The sequence below is a fragment of the Apostichopus japonicus genome, chromosome 14 (genome assembly GCF_037975245.1).
Source record: "Apostichopus japonicus isolate 1M-3 chromosome 14, ASM3797524v1, whole genome shotgun sequence".
Classification (NCBI taxonomy): Eukaryota; Metazoa; Echinodermata; class Holothuroidea; order Aspidochirotida; family Stichopodidae; genus Apostichopus; species Apostichopus japonicus.
Window position 1 is genome coordinate 25,362,526 of NC_092574.1, and position 23,818 is coordinate 25,386,343.

Consider the following 23,818-nt stretch of genomic DNA (forward strand, 5'->3'; position numbering starts at 1 on the left):
TACCTTGAACGCCTAGCATTATTCTTCCAGGCTAATAACATACGCGATGAGAGAGCCATGAATAAGTTCCTCACTGTAGTAGGTCCGGTAGAATATGCGTTGTTAAAATCGCCATCGTCACTGACGAAACCAGCCGAGAAGTCTTTAGTCGAGTTGACGGCCATGTTAAAGGATCACTTTCACCAAAACCACTGACAATTGCAGAGAGGATTAAATTCCATAAGCGTGATCAACGCGATAGTGAAAATATTTCGGCCTTTTTGGTGGAAATTAAGAAGTTAGCAGCTACTTCTGAATTTGGGAACTCTCTTGATGAAGCCCTATGGGATCGCCTTGTTTTTGGGATCAACGATCAGCAGATTCAAAGAAGATTGCTATCTGTGACACGACTTACACTTCAAAAAGCGACTGAAATAGCCAACGCGATGGAGTTAGCCACCAAATAAACACTTGAAATCCAGGGTCAACCACTATTACGCCCTGCGAGTTAACAACCCAGGTTAATAAAATAAAGGTGGGATATGGGGAATTTCTTAGTCATAATAACAGTAGGATATCGGAAAACATGAGGGGTCAAGGACATTTTTATCGTTGTGCAGACCCTAACTATCCCCCGGAGCAATGTCCTTTAAAGGAACAGTCCTGCTTCTACTGCAAAAAGGTGGGACATATCGTCACTGCCTGTCGTAAAAAGGCCAAAACAGAACGAAAGGCAAGCTCAAAGATCCACAAACCCGGTACGAACGGATTAAGATGATAACTGTAATAGTACCTGGAGCCTTATTGACTTAGGCGTATCGGAAAATGTTCAAATTTACACCATAAATGTGTCAACCGGTGCAAAGAAAGACTCTGTATGTTGACCTGTATGCTGGCAATAAACCGCTTCGCATGGAATTAGACACAGGTGCTGCAGTATCCTTGAGGATTGGTATCGACGAAATTGTCAGGGGCATCCAGATAATACTGCGATTAAACTCCGTACATAAAGTGGCGAGGGAATACCTGTCTTGGGGAAGTGGATGGAAAACATTACTTATCAGGGCCGTCCATATCAAGTACCTGCAAACATAGTCAAAGGGAAGCGCCCATCGCTACTTGGGAGGTAGTGGCTGCAGGACATTAAATTGGACTGGCATAGAATTTTTTCAGTGGAACGCAGCCAACCAGTCACAGTGCAAGGCTGAAAGACAAATACCCTACTGTGTTTGCAACTGACGGAAGACCGATTGGAGGGTACAAGGCTAACTTCCAAGTCATTGATGGCACCGTACCAAAGTTTTTCAAGCTGCGGTCTGCAACTTTTTCACTGGAAACCGAAGTGGAGGCAAAATTGAAGCCTCTTGTTAACAAACAAATAATCACAAAAGTCGACACAAGTGACTGGGAAACACCTATTGTTGTGGCACCCAAAGCGGATGGGGGAATGTCTTTGATTGGGGACTTTAACGTGACTGTGAACCGTGATATTGAGAATGCTCGGTGTAACTTACTGACTTGTTTGCAACATAAGTGGAGGGGGGGGCAGGTGTTTACCAAATTAGATTTGACTCGGGCTTATCAGCAATTGGAGTTGGACGACCAGTCAAAGAAATTATGAAAGAAGTTATGAAATGGAAAATGTTTTCTTTATCATCGTATTCTGTACACTCGTAGCTTTTCAATGATACTCAATTTGTTTCAAACGAAGCTTGCATCCTCGATGAATAAACGATCAACAATTCGAGGGTAATACAAAAAAAAATAAAAACTGTTGTATTTTACGGTAATGTGGCGTGACGTCTGTCGAGGAACTCAGCTCACTTCCAAGACGCTCCATTTACATTCTTAAACGTCTGAGAACACACAACATAACACTGTTGCAGTGCTCCGTAGTTATTGAAATTTGGTGTTTGGAGTTTTGTTTTTACGTAAATTTATCTTGTAACTGTTAAATATGCCAAGCCAATGTGTGATATCAGGTTGCTCCAACACAAGTAAAGACGGATTTCTACTGCAAGCTATTCCAAAAGATGACAGAAATCGTAGAATTTTAACACGACTCGTTCAAAACACTAAACATAAACAACTTTACGAGTGCCTTTAGGACTGTACTGTTGCCAAACTACTTGTTATGACTATAGCCGAGGCCTTCTTGATGCAGCAAATGACGATTTTTTGGGGGTTACCTAATATTTTCACAAAACTTATGGCCAGTTGGTTTTAGAACAATCAATACTAGCTCTGCAAGTTTTCTTTTGTGGTAAAACTGGCGTTGTGTTGTGATTGTTGAATGATACAATTCCACGGCCTAGCTTGTTATGCAACGTCTACTTGTTAGGTCTAGACCCCATGTTACCACTACCAGTACTACAGGGTTGCACTTGCACTGTAAAGAATGTCACATTTTCCTTGCACTGTAAGTAACAAAATTCTAGAAGCTTCGCTACGAAGTTAAGTAGCAGGATCATCGACATTCGAGATTCAAATCATATGATGGTCTTAATACGGGAGTTTTGTTTATGCTCAACCAACCAGTTTCGGTTCAAGGTAGTCCAATCATTCTGCTCGGGGACATCGATCGGCAGCGACGCGTCTTTGCCATCGGGGTCGTTTGAAAATTCTTCTGCAAGGGGCCCAATTGCTAGGGAAAACACCCATATCTTCATCACCCTCGGAAACTATCTCCTCCTCTTTTTCCTCAAGATAATAGTTTTCGTCAAAGCTTACGAATGTCCTGAGAGGTGAAGTCTTTTTGCCTCGGAATCGGAAGATTCGGGAGAAGGCATTTTCAATTGATGAGAAAAGTGTAGTGGTTACATGTAGTAAACTGTTAAATGCCGTATCGCTAAACAGCGGGCAGTCGGCTTTGGCTGAGATGGTTCCTTTAATGACGTCAGATGAACTGCGGTGGGCTGTTTTGTTTTTCTAAGAGTGGCAGCTCGAAAGGTCACTATGGAATACTTTGATAGCGAATTTCTGGCGTTTGAAGCCGTATTTACGGAAAGTTGTGCATGGTGGTGTTGTAGTCATGTAGATAAACCATTCCAAGAAATGAAAATTTTCCATTTCATAACCTCTTTAACCATTAATACCCATTTGGGTTTGTTTCAATTGAACAGGTTACCTTTGGGCGTATCGACAGCTCCAGGGATCTTTCAGGGTATCTTGGATCAGATCCTCCAAGGAATTAAAATTGTTGTGTGTTACCTTGACGATATTTTAATATTCTTCCCCTCCATGACGCGTGATGAGCAAATCGTTGGTGAAGTTTAAAGTCGCTTAGAGAAATACCATATCAGGGTTAAACCATCCAAATGTGAATGGTTTAAACCTTCTGTTGAGTATTTGGGGCATAAAGTGGATGGTGATGGCCTACATCTTACTGCTCAAAAGCTGGAAGCTATTAAAAATGCTCCTAGCCCAACCAACGCTTCAGAACCACAATCGTATTATCGGACTGTTAATTACCAAGGCTAATTTCTGCTTAATATGGCTACATGGTTACATCAATTAAATAAGTTATTGCGTAAAAACGTGTCTTGGAAGTAGACTGAAGCATGTGAAATTGCCTATGATCAAAGTAAGGAACAATTATTGCAAAGTCAACTCTTAGTTCATTATGATGTTAACAAAGTGCCAAAACTGGCATGTGATACATTAGCCTATGGTATTGGCGCTGTAATTTCTCACACAATGCCAAATGGCGAAGAAAGACCAACTGCCTTTGCATCCCGTTCTCTGTCGCGTAGTGAGAAGAATTTTCCTCAAATTTAGCGGGGAACATTATCACTGATTTTCTGGGTTCGAAAATTTCACAATTTTATTTACGGTCGAATGTTTACTTTAGTAACTGACTAAAAACACCTCACAACGACGTTGAATCCAAAATAACCTATACCAACTTTGGCAGCAGCACGTATGCAAAGATGGGCTTTAATTCTATCTGCCTATACTTATAATGTTGAGTATCGTCCATCAGCGGACAATGGCAATGCGGATGCGTTGTCACTGTTACCGTGTAACCACAAGAGTCATGATACGTCGCATGAGGAGACCAATATCATTTCTCCCAGGTAAACGATCTTCCCATCACATCGACAGATATTTGTGAGGCCACCAGAAAGGACCCTGTGTTATCAAGGGTTTATGACTATGTAGCAGTTGGGTGGCCCAGTCATGTTGAGGCTTAGGAACTTAAGTCATACTTTTGTAAATGGAATGAACTATATATTGATGATGGTTGCCTCATATGGGGCTTAGAGTAATAATTCCTCCAGTGTGGAGACAGCAGTGGTTGGAAAGCCTACATGAACAACATCTTAGTATGTGCAGCATAAAGGGGATGGCCTGTAGCTATCTGTGGTGGCCTAGTCTGGATGGCGCTATTGAGGGAGTTGTTAGGTCTTGTAAAATGTGCATGTCCATAAGCAAGGGACCCCTAGTAGACTCACTACAAACATGGGAATGGTCAGTTAGAGTCTGGCAGCGATTGTGTATTGACGTTGCTGGGCTGGATAGTCAACATCTGTTTAACTTAGTTGATACTTATTCCAAGTGGGTTGAAAAAATATCCATGTATCAAACAACCACTACAAAGACCATAGAGGTGTTTCGTAACTTACTTGCGTCCTACGGTCTCCCAGAGAAAATAGTGTCTAACAACGGACCACGGTTTACCCCTGAAGCATTCCGTAATGTCATGCTAAGTAATGGAATTAAACATCCTAGTGTTCCGCCATACCATCCTGCCTCGATTGGTGCTGCGTAACGTACTGTTCAAACCGCAAAGAGAGCTCTTTTCAAATTTAAGCTTGATCATACCAAATCAGCCATTAGTGTTTCCCAAAAACTTGCAAATTTCTTGTTTCATGTCCTCATTCAACCACTGGACGTACCCGGCCGAGCTCATTCTAAAGAGATAGCCTAGAAACAGGTTATCTCTACTGAAAACAAACTTACAACAAGTTGTAAATGGAAGCACGAGAAACAACAGTTTTATTACGATGAGAGGAGAGTTCAGGCGCACATTTGATATTGATGATTGTGTTAAGAGTCAAACACCACCAAAATCAAAAGGTCAAATCAGAAGGTCAGTTTGTTTAAAGTGTGATAACCCCTCCTGTGGAATGTTGTCAAATTCTTCGGCTACTTCAGAAACAAGAGAAATAGTCCACAGCAGACTAATACCTTTATTTCAGAGGTTCTTCCTATAAACCCTTAGCCCACTACAAACAGATCCATTGCACTACGCCGTTCCTCCTCATCTCATCTGCCTTCTTCTTGCCTAGAGGCAAATAAGGCCCCAACAGAGCGTCTCCATTTATCTCGGTCGGCAGCTGCATTTCTCGCCTTATTCCAGGATCGCCAACCAGCCCTCTCTCTTTTTATCTACTGTCCTACGCCCTGTTGTTTTTGGTCGGCCTCTCTTTCTCCTGCCCTCTGGTGCCCAAGTCATACTGATGTTGCTGTCGTTGTTAGGGGTTTGTCGCAATATATGCCCAATGAATTTCCATCTTCTTTTCTTAATTTCGATGCTTAGTGGTACCATTTTTGCTCTCTTTAGCATTTTCTGTGTGCTGACCCGTTCTTGCCATCTTATCCCTAGCACTCTCCTGATGCATTTGTAATGGAAAATATCGCTTTTCTTTTCATCCCCCTTATTCATTTTCCAGGTCTCGCATCCATATAGAAGGACCGGTAGTACCAGTGTTTTGTATAGCCTTACTTTTATTCTTCTACAGATGCTTTTGGATACCCAAATCTTTTGTAGACGTATTAGTGCACCCCTGGCTTTCCCAATTCTGTTGGCAATGTCTCCCATTCCGCTACCATCTTTTGTCATTGTCGCACCCAAGTTTACAAATCTGTCCACCTCTTGTAATTCTTTCTGACCAATCAAAATAGATTCCTGGTTTCTAGTGTTTATCCGCATCTTGAAGGGTGACTTTAGAACAGTACATCATGAATTACTTGAAGGGTGACTTTAGATAAATACATCATGAATTACTTGAAGCATGACTTTAGAGCAGTACATCATGAATTACTTGAAGTATGACTTGAGAGAAGTACATCATGAATTACTTGAAGCATGACTTGAGGAAAATGCATCATGAATTACTTTAAGGGTGATTTTAGAGCAGTACATCATGAATTTCATTGAAGGGTGACTTTAGATAAGTAAATCATGAATTACTTAAAGCAGGGTGACTTTAAAGCAGTACATCATGAATTACTTGCAGCCTGACTTTAAAGAAGTACATCATGAATTACTTGAAGGGTGACTTTAGAGAAATGCATCGTAAATTACTTGAAGGGTGATTTTAGTGCAGTACATGATGAATTTCATTGAAGGATGACTTAAGAGCAGTACATCAAGAAGTTTACATGAAGGGGGACTTTAGTGAAGTACATTATGAATTAATTGAATGGTGACTTTAGGGTTGCACATGATGAATTTCATTGAAGGGTGACTTTAAAGCAGTTCATCATGAATTGAGGTGTCTTGAAGCACAAAATTAATATTGATGTGCTGGTTGAACAATAAAAAAAATGTTATGAGTCCAGGTTGTATTTTTTACCACATTCAATTTCTGAGAAACAAAGGATTAACTTTATGATCTAGGCCTGTACGAAGGAGCTGATGTCATCATCAATTTGGACTTAAAGGAATATTCCCGATATTAACCACATGTATGTATGTATATGTGATCTGCCCGCAAGCAGGAACTCGCGAAAGAAGCCATGGAGGCTTGTAGACTCGCAAGCCGACCGAAGCCAATCTCTCGGCACACATCCATTTAACGTCCATGTCGGGAAGTTGTTATTTATTGAACAACACCATTGCCAGACGACACACATTGCTGTCGGCGGGGAATCGAACCGGGGATCTCATGACTGGGAGACGCCGGCGTTAACCACTAGGCTATACACTCCGCCTATACACTCCCATACATACATACATACATACATACATACATACATAGGCTATACATACATACCCATACATAGGCTATACACTCCGCCAACATTTAAAGTTGATTATCAAAAAACCAAAATAGCATAGAAACATTACTAGTGCTAGCACTAGTGCACATAGTAATAATAGTTGTCTCTTCTTTGGAAGTATTTATTATGAACATCGACTAATCGATCCAGAAAAAAACAAACTGAAGGAAATCTTACGCTGTTCTTGTGTTGACATTCTGCGACGTTGATTTAAAGGGGTGGCACATCCATAAGCTGAAGAGAGAAAAACATAGTGCTTCAATTTTTGGTTTAATTTACAGTTTTAATTATACATTTTGAACTTGTAATGTCTCCAAGTAACTCACACAATATTATATTTGAATCATATTACTTCATTTGACAGAAAGTCAATCAGCATGGATAACTAGCATTTGATTTTAAGATGTATTAATAAATACAAAAAAAAATGAACTTTGATTACCTTCTCCTCGGTCAATTTCCAAATTTGCATTTGACAGGACTACAATCCCAGCTTGCTGAAATTTAGAAAAGGAGGGTATTACAATCCTAATTATTGAAACTCAGTACGTTAATAATAAGAACGCCAACATGCTTAGCAATTCCTTGCCACATTTCACAAGGGAAGCTTTCTGCAATATTTATGTGGATGCACATACCACAAATGAAATTCTTTTAAGCTTTACTTAAGATACATCCTGTTAAGAAGCTATTAGAATGAGCTCTGCTCACTGCAAATGACCTCCACAGAAAGCAGTAGGCTTTTTGTTCTTAATATAATTTATCTCAAAGTCAGGTACAAAATACATCTTAAGTTTAAATGTATTGTGTTAACCATACGTTCAGATTTGTATTTCTGACCTCGGACGACCTGTGGCATCTACCAGCAAGTATGAAGTTCATTCATGTAATAGCACCAACTAACCATGAGTTTAAAATAAGCTTTGATTTTAATGTAGATCGTTTGGATCTCTGGTGATGTCAATTGACCTTTAACCTCTATGAAACATGGTTCTTGTAGTGACTAAAGTGGATCCACATACTAAATTTGCAATTCATCCATCTGCTGACATCATATGACCGTTGGCAACCACGAAAATTCTAGGTCTTTTTACATGCTAAGGTGGATCCACAAACCAAGTATGAAGTTGAACCACTATGTACTACACACACATATATGCCCTCACACAGGGAATAAACAAGTTATTATTAATACATAATTTTAAAATTTAATACATAATTTTAGGATTTGATTTCCTGTTTGGCTATGTATTGTTGAAAATTTAACCCCTTCACAAACTAAATGAACAGAATTTGACTTCTTACAATATCACTAGGGGTTTTGTACTCCCAAAGCAGGGGCTAAATTGGAAGTATGAATTTCAACAAAGATGTATTGCTTGAGTTATAGTGTTTGCAAGGTTTTCAGACTTTGTCCTCTGTCTACCTAAAACGAACACAACAGAGAATAGGGTTCTGTATTCAATAAGACAGATCCGCAAACCAAATATGATGTTTGTCTGCCATGAACTTTGTGAGTTACCATCTTTAAAATCATGTATCACATGCACACTGATGCCATCACCTCCAACAAGGAATCAACAATAGAATATAATCACAAAGTAACAACTTACTAACATTTTATAAAGAGATCTACCAGAGTCCCACGTCTGACACATTTTTCAAAAGTGACCAACTAATCAACAACATAATCTTTAACTTGATATACCTTGAACACATCAGGAGAGTCCCTTCCTCCTCCTGGTCCACTACCAGTGTCATAGGTATCCATTGTTTGATACATCTGATGAAGTAATATAATAAAGTATGTCCTAACTAAGAATAACTTGTAAACAAATTATTTGTCTTTGAACACTGCTGCCGAAAAGTTTGATCACACTACATTAAGCCAAACTAACAATGGTTTAATTCATACCTTGATAAATTCTGTTAACTTTCATAGAAAAATTGTCAGCTGTGTCAAAACACAAAGGTTTGTTACATTGGTAAGTATGCAAAGGTTACTTTATTCAAATAATGTCAACTGTGACGTAGTTCTAGTTTTCGGTGAAAAACTAGAACATTTTGAACAACCTTTGCAAAATGACTTGCACCAATAAATGTATTACCCTGTCAGAGAAATACTTTCAAGCTTGTACACTTTTTTTAGTTCACAAAGCTATGGTGTATGTGTGAAGCAGTTACAGATGTAAACACAATTTAAAATGAAGCTTCTCATCAAATTCCAACGCACTCAACAATTAACAGTTAGAAGCCTTGCAGACTGAATTGCTTAAACCTAGGTTGGTGACAATTTGAGCAAGCCTATACTATTCCTCTTCTCTTGTTTTTGCATCTTAAAACAGCATGTGACTCTTGCTCACTTTTCCTAGGGTAGCATAGTTCTTCCACTGGCATTATTACCGACTGGTACATATTAGAAAACCTATGTGTAGAATACTCATATATCGGTCACTAATAGCCTTAAATGTGTTACCCTTGTACATTTTTATAGCCCAATTGTTTACATCGCTTGCACTGCATACATAGTTTTGAAATTATGTCCTTTGCAATGAGTTTACCTGAACGATTCTGACTGCATTATATAATATTCACATATATCTGGATACTGGCCCCACTCAAAATAAAGAACTATATGGCTACAACCATATGACTGCTCTTTACTCCTCACTAAAAGTATCTTATGGTAAGGTATGTGTCTAGATACTGTACCTCATCGCATATTTACTGATCAGGTATGGTAGATTGTATCAAACTCAATGCGAATACAATTCTTAACTAGAAATTAAATGCATGCAAAGACCTGCACCAGTCGTTACCTTATCCTTGGTTAGTCTATTGGAGTCTCTTAAGAGAGACACTGCTTTATCCACTGCCAAAAGGCCAACTGTCGTAGAAGGAAATGATTCAACTATTAGCTCAATTGTTTCATCTGGTCGAAATACATCTGTAGATTGCCTTCCCATCACACTTACAGACACCTTCAAGGGAAAAGAAACGCTTTCATTTCATTTATCTGAACAAAATAAGTAAACTATAAAGCCAGCAGTCAAAGTGATACCTTGCCATGTATTATAGGGGAATACTTTTTGTAACATGACACACAGAATTTCAATACTTGACTGCAACAACCTTTCATCTCCACTTATAAGAGGTCGGGTACTCAGTAAGGAGAGGCTACACTCTTAATTTTAGGAATAAATTATGTTTACAAGGTTTCCAGACTTCATGGTTCTGAAGAAACTACTTGTATAAAATTCATTTGAAGTGTTGGCCGACAGATTTATTTAAATAATCCATGAGGTATTAAGAATTTTTTTACAATATTACATCCATACTTATTTCTTACAGTAATAGAGGGTTATTTCAGAGGGTAATGGAGACACACCAACAGTTCTGTTTTGGTAAATATATGGAGAGATGCTATTTCTCTGCTGTTATCAAATTCAATTGAACGTACTCTAATTATCATGTCAGCAGTCAGATTAAACTAATATTTACTTGTTGCTTATGGTAATGATTGCATATATTTGCGATTAGAAATAAGTCAGTGCTCACAAGAGCATCTCGATCAATTGATGCCATTTCTTTTTCAAATAGAACACCAACTCTTATGAGCTGTAGAAAAGAACACTGTTAAAATAATTTGTGTTTGTTTGAAAGACAATACCTATCAAGTAAGAAGGACCACTAGCAAATTTGATAAAGGTTACATTAGCACCTTGGTTTGTCAGATTAATTTTGCCACAATGTGTCCACTTTGATTTCTGCCAACTCTTTACCAATCATAAAGTTAAACTAAACCCTTGGACATTTATGTGGTATATTTAGAAATTAAATATAGAAATTTGTACACAAAAGAAATATATTCATTTCACTTACCTCATGAAGAACTGCAAGTACTTTCGGCTAGCTGAAGTTGGTTACTTTAACCAGAAAGCCAGTTGACTTAGTGATTCATTGCCACACTTTGTATGAGGACATTCTAAACACTACAACAAACATTCTAATGTGTTGACCATTGCTGATCAACAAGATATTTGCACAAATGTGGACCTACCTATCAAGTAAGAAGTTCATTATCGAAGCATTACTTTTGCGGTTATGTCTACATGGTTTTCAGACCTGCATATTAAGGTACAATGAACTTCAACACAGATGCTCTCATTGAGGTTTAGGTACATGGTTACAAAGTTCTAAGCCTTTGACCTGTTCAGACCTCAAACGTCCTTTGACCTTCACAGAAAAAAAATAGAGTTCTTGGACTCAATAATGTGGATCATATGTACTTAGTAGGACAATCTTCAAACCCTTACTTCAAGGGTTATCAGGTTTGAAATGTTTCATATTTCGTTTGACATCCACCAATTTTGATAGCATCCATGCTCTCACCAAGGGGGAGCTACATACCACGTTTGAACTGCAACCAAAAAGCACTTTTTTTTTTATTTGTCACTCCTAATCTCTGTTGGCCAACACACTAAATTCACTCGCCACTATGATCACTGTTCAAGTCTCCATAGTACAGATCAACAACATCAATACTTTCTGTGAACAAAGTTTAGGCACTTGACAGAAAAATGGTGCTACTTTACTGTACATTGGAAATTATCTTTCTGTGCAGTATGAAATTTAACTTTTTCCACCAAAGGTAAGTGATGAACAAAGTAAACAATGTCGCAGGATCATAAATTGGCAAAGGGGCCTACTGTGGTGTCTCAAGCAATTAAAAATAACATCTGCTACATACCTACAAAGATAGCTTGTCTTCCGTTACATTAGGGCTCCTCTATTATAAAGCATATACTATACAGTAGTTACGTGTGTGCGAGTCCTATACAGTACCTCACTGATAATTTGAACGGCTACTCGATTAGCGCGACTTCGTACATTTTCCCAATTATGTATTTTGTCCTTTAGCTGCAGATTGGTGTTCGAAAAATATTGCTATTACTTCATTATACTGCCTAAATCAAAGCGACTTATTTATCCTAATGTTGTTCCATGCTTTGTCGTCTTAAATGTTTTACCAAAACGACAGATAATCGTGTATCTTGGGCTTTCTTCAGATCAAATCTAAAGGGGTCTTGTGTCATAAACTTTATTTTAGTTTTAACATCGCGAAACTTGGAATAAAGGGGTTACAACTTGTTAAAAGTTTTTTATTACAGTAACTTAATGCTCTTATATCTAAATTTCAGATGGTAATGTCCATATGTTTACTCTTAGTTGTCTACTAAGGCGCTAGTACTATACTCTACTGTTTAGGGGTTCCCTGCGCATAAACAAACCGTTGTGATATCGATGTTCAGTTAACTTTTTTTAATTGGTAGAGAAATTAACATATAAACACAACATATTTATGAATGCCTTTAAAACACATTACGTTCTGTGTAAGCTCAAACCGTTCCCTGAAACAAATTGTTATATTAGAATTGCCTTCTCTGTATATATTTATAATTGCTCCGTGAAGTTTGTGAACAATCTCCGCACATGAAACCTTCGTGTACATAATACATTTGCAGATAACGGTTTACACCTTAACATGCTTCAAGTTCGCCAAGGTACTGCGTTCATCATTCTGCGATTTTTTTGTACCGATAGCCTTGCTTTTATTGGGTTTCACTAGCCCACGAGCCACTCGCCAAACTGTTGAGCGTAGTGCATTTTCTATTCGCCAAAGCTAAAATTCAAGTTGGCGACTGTATTTGTCAAGGCCTGCTTGAAAGAACACCATTCCATGTGTTTTGTGTGTGTTATAGATTATATTCATTCAACTCTCACTTACTCTTGTTTGCCTTAGCACTAATATTAGCAGTGATCTATGGTGATGATGTAATGGTGGTGGCGTTTATTTGTGTGTTTGTATGTCAATAGCCATCCATCAATTCATCGCTCTGCTATGGCACCAGATTCATTGGCTGCAGCAATGGGGCTAAAAATTTACAAGAGGGTACTCACATGATTCTCACAGACTTTTTGAATCTCAATCCACAGAGAATCAGCTATAACATGCCCATGTTGGTTGATATAATAGGCAACGATGCGGACAGATGGTACCATGTCATATGACACAGGTATTCTAAATCCATGTAAGTTATCAATGGGACTGTTCACTAGACCCGCGTGGACAATGCGGCCTTTTGTCATCACCTGTCATGGGATCAAAAGTACTATTTTATTATTTATTTAATCTCTGATATGTTATGGTAGGAGGTCTATAAGCCATGCAGTAGATGATAATGACAATTTAAAGGACAATTATAATAATAATAGAACCCTTCCATCAACTTCAGTCTGACACTTCGCTCGACACACTACGAAAACATAATCCTCAAGTTTATGAACTTGGTAGGTTGGATGTTGTTCGAGCAGATTGTGTCTTATGTTCGACATACTATTCACACTCTTTATTCTCAACCAGACAACACAGGGGCTATAAAATTTCTTGCCATGAGTGTATATAATGTAGTGTAATTGACCAGGAGTGAGTTAAAAAGCTAAAACTATTGTAGAGGGACTTGTAATACTCATTTCTTGAACCAAACAAGTAAATCACTAATATGCATCTTACAATATATTATTATGCCAAAATGTTCTTATGTCAAGCATGAAAAGCCTTCCTGTGTTATCAAGAAAAATAGATGATGAACAGCCTAATCTTGTAAAGACCCTAGTGTGTACAACCTAGTGTACCATTCCTTTTTGTCAAAAAGCTATTTCCCATATTTGTTTGCTGTATCGCACAGAGAACGCATGCGGCAACGCTTTAAATTAATACTAGGGTCTTGCACATTTCCTCCAAACTATCTTATGTTTTCCCTTGATTTTGGCAGATTTGCTTCGGAAAAGCGAAGAAGCCAATTAGGGTTGCCAATTGGGCCAACTTCCCCAAAATGTTTATTCAAGCCCTGCCTCCCGCAGTGAACAACCACTTGGCCTTAGATTGTTTTGTACACTGCGAGACGGTCGCTAATTGATGTGGAAGAAACATGATCTCACATAACTAGCAATTTTATAACAAAAATACAGATTTTGTGATTTACATAAGTTCTCGCCCCACTTTGGAGAAAAGTCCAAGACTTTTGTATGTGACAGATCCTCGAGCATGTAAAATACGGTGTTCCAGCACATTCGTGGTAGGCTGACACGGATTCTGTACAGTTTGCACGCTAGAAAAAGAGTATTACAAACGACTTGCCAAGACTATGCACGGCCGTGCTTTAGTTATTTCTTTATTAAATAGGCTTGGATGGATTACTTATGTCATTAACACATTTACCAGTAACTATCAATGGATGAATTAAAGCTACATGTCCTAATTTCGTTACAATTCGTACATATTTGAACATCTTACTGACACAACAGGTGTCCTGTAGCATTTTCCTATTTGCAATAATTACTAGAACTTCTCTGTGGTACGTACTTCATAAGTTACCTATCAAATCTGATTTGACTGAGCCTTTTGCAAAATGAAAGAATAAAAATACAATTTACCAACTTTAGCATTAATGAACATCAAATATCTGTTGACCTCCATCAACCATAATATTTTAGATAGGTGTATATCAACCACCCATAAGATTCACCAGAACTGGTATTCATTATTTAGCTTGTTTATAAGTGTTAGTTTTAGACTTTTACTATTGACCTCTATTTTAGATTAAGTATGTAACTATTACTCTACATACTTACAAGAGAAAACTTTAATTTAAACATGAATAAGTTTTGTCAGTGCATATAGCTTCAAATGACATTTGGCATAAACTAAAATACAGCAGAAACTACGATCTCACTAATGTGCATATCAAATATATGCAATTGTTACAAGCTGTTCATCATGACAAATCATGTTTAAATTCCTAGTTTTAACATAAACACACCGAGAGACACACACACAATACCACACTAAATATATTCTGTTTATTTCAATTAAAATGGATCGAATAATAAAATCTGTTAAAGTTTATACTCTAAAAGTACATGAATGATTAAGGTTTGCCACTAATCACGTCAAATACACACAAGCATCAGAGTCACATATCACATAGGATTCCATTTTGACATGGAATCAAATCTGTCATTTAACTTGGAAGAAGAGATTGCACTATATGTTGCATGTCATTAACCGCAATACATAACACTGTCCATCTGTAAATACAATCATAAGATCATAACCCTTCCTTTGTTCTCTTTTGAATTATTATAGTGAAACACATACGACTAGAATGAAGCAACAGCTATAGGTGTATGTATAGTTGTTAGTGTAGTTTATTATTTGCATAGAATATCACAGCAAAATCCACTTTTCAAAATAAATAATCAAATATTATACTTAATATCTCAACAGGGTATATGCTTTGACTTTAGTTTTTGTAATGATTTTATAAACACTTATATATATATTATACTCTAAAGATGTACTCTGCTAATAACTCTCATATATCGCTTTCAATAGAACATTAAAGGTGCCTTGCGTGTTATTTCAACCACATTCCATCCTGTACCCTATATCCATCAGTAAGATATTAAAAAATGGTTCACATTCCATCCTGTTCCCTATATCCATCAGTAAGATCTTAACATGTGACTAACCTTTTAACCTGCTCCCTATATCCATCAGCAAGATCTTAACATATGGCTCACATAATCACATTCCATCATGCTCCTTGTATCAATCAGTTAGACCTCAACATATGGCTCACATAATCACATTCCATCCTTATCCCTTTATCTATCAGTTAGATCTTAAAATATGGCTCACATTCCATCCTGTTCCCTTTATCCATTCGCAAGATCTTTAACATATGGCTCACATAACCACATTCCATGTCGTTCCCTATATCCATCAGTAACCTCTTAACATTTGGCTCACATGCCATTCTGTTCCCTATACCTATCACTTAGATCTTAACATGTGGCTCATATTCCATATCATGTTCCCTATATCTATCTGCAAGATCTTAACATATGGCTCACATAATCACATTTCATCTTGTTCCCTTTATCCATCAGTAACATCTTAACTGATGGCTCACATTCCATCCCGTTCCCTATATCCATCAGATAGATCTTAACATGTGGCTCACGTTCCATCCTGTTCCCTATATCTATCTGCAAGATCTTAACATATGGCTCACATAAGCACATTCCATCCTGTTCCCTATATCCATCAGTAACATCTTAACATATGGCTCACATTCCATCCTGTTCCCTATATCCATCAGCTAGATCTTAACATGTGGTTCACATTCCATCCTGTTCCCTATATCCATCATTTACATCCTAACATATAACTCACATTCCATCCTGTTCCCTGTATCCATCAGTTAGATCTGAACATGTGGCTCACATTCCATCATGTTCCCTATATCTGTCTGCAAGATCTTAACATATGGCTCAAATAATCACATGCCATCCTGTTCCATGTATCCATCAGTAAGTAACATCCTAACATATAGTTCACATTCCATTCTGTTCTTTATAACCATCAGTTAGATCTTAACATGTGACTCACATTTCATCTTGTTCCCTATATTCATCAGTAACATCTTAACATGTGGCTCACATTCCATCATGTTCCCTATATCTGTCTGCAAGATCTTAACATATGGCTCAAATAATCACATGCAATCCTGTTCTATGTATCCATCAGTAAGTAACATCCTAACATATAGTTCACATTCCATTCTGTTCTTTATAACCATCAGTTAGATCTTAACATGTGACTCACATTCCATCTTGTTCCCTATATTCATCAGTAACTTCTTAACATTTGGCTCACATTCCATCATGTTCCCTTTATCCATCAGCAAGATAACACATTGCTAAATTTATTATTTCACTTTAAATGGTTATAACAGTGCTTACTGTATTTTCATCTAGATATTGTTAGATATCTTACAATATATACAGATAAAAACATTCAAGAAAACGTGGAAACTTACATAGTACGCTAAGTGTGGAGCAACATCATTGGTCTCAACCAGTGCTTCTACGTACAAATCTGAATTAACCTATGGGCAAAATACAAAGAATTATATGCAACCTACTCTCTCTGAAATTACAGTTAATTGTGAAATCATCCAAGATTACAAAACGCACACTAGACAACCATACATAGTCTACAGAACAACAAATTGTTTCTTACCATGTAACCTTTTATACAGCCCTCATGGTCATCTTGTCACCTGGCAAGTTTAGGTCAAAACCCTTAATTCAATACACCATTTTGTAAGAGCTTGGGTTAAGCAACTATGTTTCATATGTAATCAAGAACTGAGCTCTAGTAGAGTACCATACCAGAACACCAACAACTGGTTAGTGATTCTTCTCTATGACAGCCTTACCTGTAACATTGCATGCAAGATTTTTGAGTTTGATCACAATTGGCATTTGACCGCCACAGATAACATATGTATATGTCTCACTAACAAGCCTCATTGGCTTAAAGCCGCAAGCTGACCGAAGTCAGTCTCTTAGATTCATATTTAACGTCTATTATTATGAATTGTCAATTTTCAAAAACTCTGTAACTGGACGACATACATTAATCTTGGAATGACTCGAACTGGGGACTTAAAGATTGGAAGGCACCGGCGTTAAACACTGAGCTACCACTCCACAAATAAGAAATTATACACTTATTAGTATGTTCACCCAGCTTAACTTTATAATAAATAGTGTTTATAAGTTTTTCAGGACTATTGACCTCTGGTGACCTCACATGATCTTTGACCTCCACAAAACAACGATAGCAGGATGGTTCTTCATAGCATTTCATCAAAGCTTTATGCTTGGAGTTATATATTTACAAGGTTGTAGTGCTTGAAACTGTTTATACCTCAATTAATCATTGAAAAATAGCTTTGTTATTGTACTCATAGTGCTGAATGAGATTGCCAAATTTTAAGTTCATTCCAGCTTTATATTGAATTTTGGTGTTCACACCTTGTCATCTGGAATCATCAAATAACATTGCACTAACTGCGAAAAACAATGGTGTAGTTCTTCTCATTATACATTATATATATATATACATTATATTCACATACCAAGTATATTGTTTCAGTTTTGAATTTGAATATGTTCAGTTTATTAGTTTTCTCCAGTGACTTCAAGTGACATCAAATGACCTTTAATCTAATTCAGAAAGATGCTATAGATTTCATTCATTCAGCAAGGTGGAGTAATATTTGACATATGAAATAAGCAAAACCCGAAGGCTTTGAGATTCATATGAATTTTTCAAACATCCACTTATCTATCTGAGTAATGTAGATCAAGTGAGTTAAATATGTCTAAGAATTAAGTGAGAACCAGCAGATTGGAGATTTCTAGCTCTTATATGAAGCACTCTCTTGTGGGTATATCATTCAGTGGTTTTCAATACAGAACTTTCACTCCAAAGTTGTTCAATGTTCAGAAAAAAAAATCTCCCTATGTGAAGTACAGGACACACAGATGTTTTACATATAAGGTAATGGACATTTTCTTTCAAACTTTTAACTAATGCGTCGGTTAACCTATACTAACCACTTTTTTGTAATTATTATTAATGAATGAGGAGTTACATGACATAGATCATTCCCTGTGAAGTATTTTCCAAACACTGCCAAAGTTAAGTCGTATGTATATAACAGATAATTAAGCAGTCTAAAGAAGATTACTTCAGATTTATTGTACATTGAGCCCAAAACGTAAAAGTGAACTGAAGTTGAACAAACTATTCCCATTAAAAACAAAAATTGGAGAACTCACAGATTAATTGCACCTTTAATTGTTATGAGTTGAAACAACCTGTGAATTGTGTGGGAAGCTAACAACTCTGATCCTTAAAGGATATTCCATCTCATGTTCATGTGTAAACTACTGTAATTTGCGCATCGTCCAAAGTTTAGAAAATTGAAGTTTGATACTTGTAATCGACATTGCATAAAACGCTTTTCACATAGGCCTACTGTAATTTTAGTATAGATGATTTTTTTTCAAAGAGCCAAGGATAAATGTTGGATGAGGTTTTGGGGATTTGCGTATGTGTAGTTGAAAACCAAGTTCGAACAGGTCAATGTACATGCAGTAGTAGTATGAATTGTGTGGAATTTAGCAAGAGATATGCACCTTTTAGGTAAAGAGATTTTTGAAGAGTTGCTTGGTGGAATCGCTGCAAGGTCAAAACATGGAGCTAGTACCACAGAGTTGGCAAATAGGGAAGTACAAGGGTGGGCCATTCTGCCCGTGTCTATCAGCGAAGCTAAGTTACTGGACCATCTGCCCAATATATTGTGCATAACATTCACAAAGTATAGGCAGTGATAAGATCGCATCTTTACAACTTCACTAGTAAAAATAAGTCATACAATAAACACGATTGATGTTCGATCGGGACCCATTTTTTTTTAAGTGACGCATAAGTTTTGGGGAGCTTGCGTCCCTGGGATGCAAATTCTTTTTCTCTAGAAACATTATTGGTTCTTATACTCACTATGGCAGATCCATGCACCAGGAGTGAAGTTTAACCTGTATGTACTTTTTGATGTATATTGTTTATAAGCCTGCACGGCATCATGCATGTACTCACACGTAACATCATCAAACAGATTCCTTTTGCCTTCAGCAAGGAATAAAAAACAACTCTAAGCTTGTTAACGGAGGACACTAGTTGCCATGCTTACAGTCACAAGTTCTTGAGTGAGCCGTATCAACAGAAAGTCACTGGTAGTTGGGCTAACATAAGGTTGTACTTCAAACTGAAAATCAGCGTTATGATTAGCCCCATCTGCATAGATCAACCAATGATCCTGTGTTTGAAGCTAGAAGTAAAGATAAAGAACGCAATTAAAAGATGACTGTAAGTTTGACATATTGTAGAATAATACTGAAGCCATGATGTTAGTTTCCTGAACAACATATAGACAGAGAAAGATTCATTTACAAAAAAAGTTCCTTTACTTGCAAGAGTGAATGGATTCTAGTTACTATCAGACTTATGTTCTGTTTCTGGGAGGCTTACACTTGAAATCAATAACCGAACTGAGTACATGGCTTTTATAGTATGAACATTTCACATGCGTCAATTTAAGCTTTTGCTGTACACATATTTTTAGCTTTGTGAATCGGTATTGTGTCTGCACATGAGTACTGGTAGCACTTGGTAACATTTGCACAAAACTAAACATAGCTACTGGTGATTGCTTTAAAATGATTAATACATGTGACTTAACTTCCATGAATCCACATGTATTAATCTAATTGTACCAAAGCAGGCCAGCCCTTTTGTTAATTGACATACTTCATGGCTATAAATGTTCTGTATTTATTACTGCCTACATACCTGGATTTGAATTGTCTGGCAATCATTTAATGTACCAAAGCATGCCAGCTCTTTTATTAATTGACATACCCAATGGCTATAAATGTTATGTATTTATTACTGCCTACATACCTGGATTTGAATACTCTGGCAATCATTTAATGTACCAAAGCATGCCAGCTCTTTTATTAATTGACATACCCAATGGCTATAAATGTTATGTATTTATTACTGCCTACATACCTGGATTTGAATACTCTGGCAATCATTTAATGTACCAAAGCATGCCAGCTGTTTGTTAATTGACATACCCCATGGCTATAAATGTTATGTATTTATTACTGCCTACATACCTGGATTTGAATACTCTGGCAATCATTTAATGTACCAAAGCATGCCAGCTCTTTGTTAATTGACATACCCCATGGCTATACATGTAAATGTATTTATAACTGCCTACATACCTGGATTTGAATTGTCTGGCAATCACTTAATGTACCAAAGCATGCCAGCTCTTTTATTAATTGACATACCCAATGGCTATAAATGTTATGTATTTATTACTGCCTACGTACCTGGATTTGAATTGTCTGGCAATCGCTTAATGTACCAAAGCATGTCAGCTCTTTTATTAATTGACATACCCAATGGCTATAAATGTTATGTATTTATTACTGCCTACATACCTGGATTTGAATACTCTGGCAATCATTTAATGTACCAAAGCATGCCAGCTCTTTTATTAATTGACATACCCAATGGCTATAAATGTTATGTATTTATTACTGCCTACATACCTGGATTTGAATACTCTGGCAATCATTTAATGTACCAAAGCATGCCAGCTGTTTGTTAATTGACATACCCCATGGCTATAAATGTTACGTATTTATTACTGCCTACATACCTGGATTTGAATACTCTGGCAATCATTTAATGTACCAAAGCATGCCAGCTCTTTGTTAATTGACATACCCCATGGCTATACATGTAAATGTATTTATAACTGCCTACATACCTGGATTTGAATTGTCTGGCAATCACTTAATGTACCAAAGCATGCCAGCTCTTTTATTAATTGACATACCCAATGGCTATAAATGTTATGTATTTATTACTGCCTACGTACCTGGATTTGAATTGTCTGGCAATCGCTTAATGTACCAAAGCATGTCAGCTCTTTTATTAATTGACATACCCAATGGCTATAAATGTTATGTATTTATTACTGCCTACATACCTGGATTTGAATACTCTGGCAATCATTTAATGTACCAAAGCATGCCAGCTCTTTTATTAATTGACATACCCAATGGCTATAAATGTTATGTATTTATTACTGCCTACATACCTGGATTTGAATACTCTGGCAATCATTTAATGTACCAAAGCATGCCAGCTGTTTGTTAATTGACATACCCCATGGCTATAAATGTTATGTATTTATTACTGCCTACATACCTGGATTTGAATACTCTGGCAATCATTTAATGTACCAAAGCATGCCAGCTCTTTGTTAATTGACATACCCCATGGCTATACATGTAAATGTATTTATAACTGCCTACATACCTGGATTTGAATTGTCTGGCAATCACTTAATGTACCAAAGCATGCCAGCTCTTTTATTAATTGACATACCCAATGGCTATAAATGTTATGTATTTATTACTGCCTACATACCTGGATTTGAATACTCTGGCAATCATTTAATGTACCAAAGCATGCCAGCTCTTTTATTAATTGACATACCCAATGGCTATAAATGTTATGTATTTATTACTGCCTACATACCTGGATTTGAATACTCTGGCAATCATTTAATGTACCAAAGCATGCCAGCTCTTTTATTAATTGACATACCCAATGGCTATAAATGTTATGTATTTATAACTGCCTACATACCTGGATTTGAATACTCTGGCAATCATTTAATGTACCAAAGCATGCCAGCTGTTTGTTAATTGACATACCCCATGGCTATAAATGTTATGTATTTATTACTGCCTACATACCTGGATTTGAATACTCTGGCAATCATTTAATGTACCAAAGCATGCCAGCTCTTTGTTAATTGACATACCCCATGGCTATACATGTAAATGTATTTATAACTGCCTACATACCTGGATTTGAATTGTCTGGCAATCACTTAATGTACCAAAGCATGCCAGCTCTTTTATTAATTGACATACCCAATGGCTATAAATGTTATGTATTTATTACTGCCTACATACCTGGATTTGAATACTCTGGCAATCATTTAATGTACCAAAGCATGCCAGCTGTTTGTTAATTGACATACCCCATGGCTATAAATGTTATGTATTTATTACTGCCTACATACCTGGATTTGAATACTCTGGCAATCATTTAATGTACCAAAGCATGCCAGCTCTTTGTTAATTGACATACCCCATGGCTATACATGTAAATGTATTTATAACTGCCTACATACCTGGATTTGAATTGTCTGGCAATCACTTAATGTACCAAAGCATGCCAGCTCTTTTATTAATTGACATACCCAATGGCTATAAATGTTATGTATTTATTACTGTCTACGTACCTGGATTTGAATTGTCTGGCAATCGCTTAATGTACCAAAGCATGCCAGCTCTTTTGTTAATTGACGTACCCCATGGCCATACATGTTATGTATTTATAACTGCCTACATACCTGGATTTGTATACTCTGGCAATCACTTGGGACATAGATACGGAAGTTGACTTGTCCTCTGTTGTTGGTAACTGATAACATTGGTAAATGTTCTCTATTTTGTCTCTGTTCCCCAAACAGAACTTGTTCTTGTCCATTATTGATAATACCTTTAGCACTCATCTCTACACGAACTCTAGAAGCTGCTTTGCCATTGGGATATGTTAAATCAACCTATAAAGGGAAATGGTAATTTTGTCACAGGGAATTGTTGTCGTTATATTCCATAGCAATAATATAGCAGCCCTCCCAAAAATTACAGTGCTTCTCACTAGCTAAGCTTTGAGAAACCTGGTACCCAATATGTAATTTAAATAGTGGTACAGTTAATTATTGTCATTGCAATATTTTAAAAATTTTACATGAGGTAACCAAAGTTATCATATGTTATTCACTTATATATAAACTCCAGAATGTCACACCTTGCATGTATAGCGAATACAGTTAAAATACATATGCAGACCTATTACCACAAATTGTTGTGAATATAAATCAATCATCAAATCAATCATCAAGAAACAGCACTTCCTTATTTCATATCAATTTTTTTTAACAAGTGCATAAACAGAAAGCCAGCATGCTTAATGATTCCTTGCCCTATAAGTTTATACTGCACAAGGAATCACTTGATTTATATAGTAACATAGCAAAATGTGTCCTTAAGTCAAGTACACGAACACCGTACCAGATAACTTGATCATTGCAAAGGTGTTACCCATGTGAATGTTGACGACAGATCTATAACAATCATAAGTGAGATGGGTAAACACTTTTAGCCACTTTAAAAGAGGGAAAGCCAA

General features: G+C 36.9%; 1 protein-coding gene across 1 annotated transcript in view; it reads right to left on the reverse strand.

Moving 5' to 3' along the window:
* LOC139979706 (complement C3-like) overlaps positions 1-23,818 on the reverse strand; it is a 103,132-nt gene that overhangs the window by 60,840 nt on the left and 18,474 nt on the right. Inside the window, exons 10-17 of the mRNA XM_071990754.1 lie at positions 22,980-23,192; positions 19,662-19,799; positions 16,935-17,003; positions 12,949-13,140; positions 9,807-9,968; positions 8,696-8,770; positions 7,430-7,484; positions 7,165-7,221 (exon numbers count right to left, since the gene is read on the reverse strand). Of these exons, the coding sequence (XP_071846855.1) occupies positions 7,165-7,221; positions 7,430-7,484; positions 8,696-8,770; positions 9,807-9,968; positions 12,949-13,140; positions 16,935-17,003; positions 19,662-19,799; positions 22,980-23,192 (961 nt within the window). The remainder of the gene's footprint in view (positions 1-7,164; positions 7,222-7,429; positions 7,485-8,695; positions 8,771-9,806; positions 9,969-12,948; positions 13,141-16,934; positions 17,004-19,661; positions 19,800-22,979; positions 23,193-23,818) is intronic.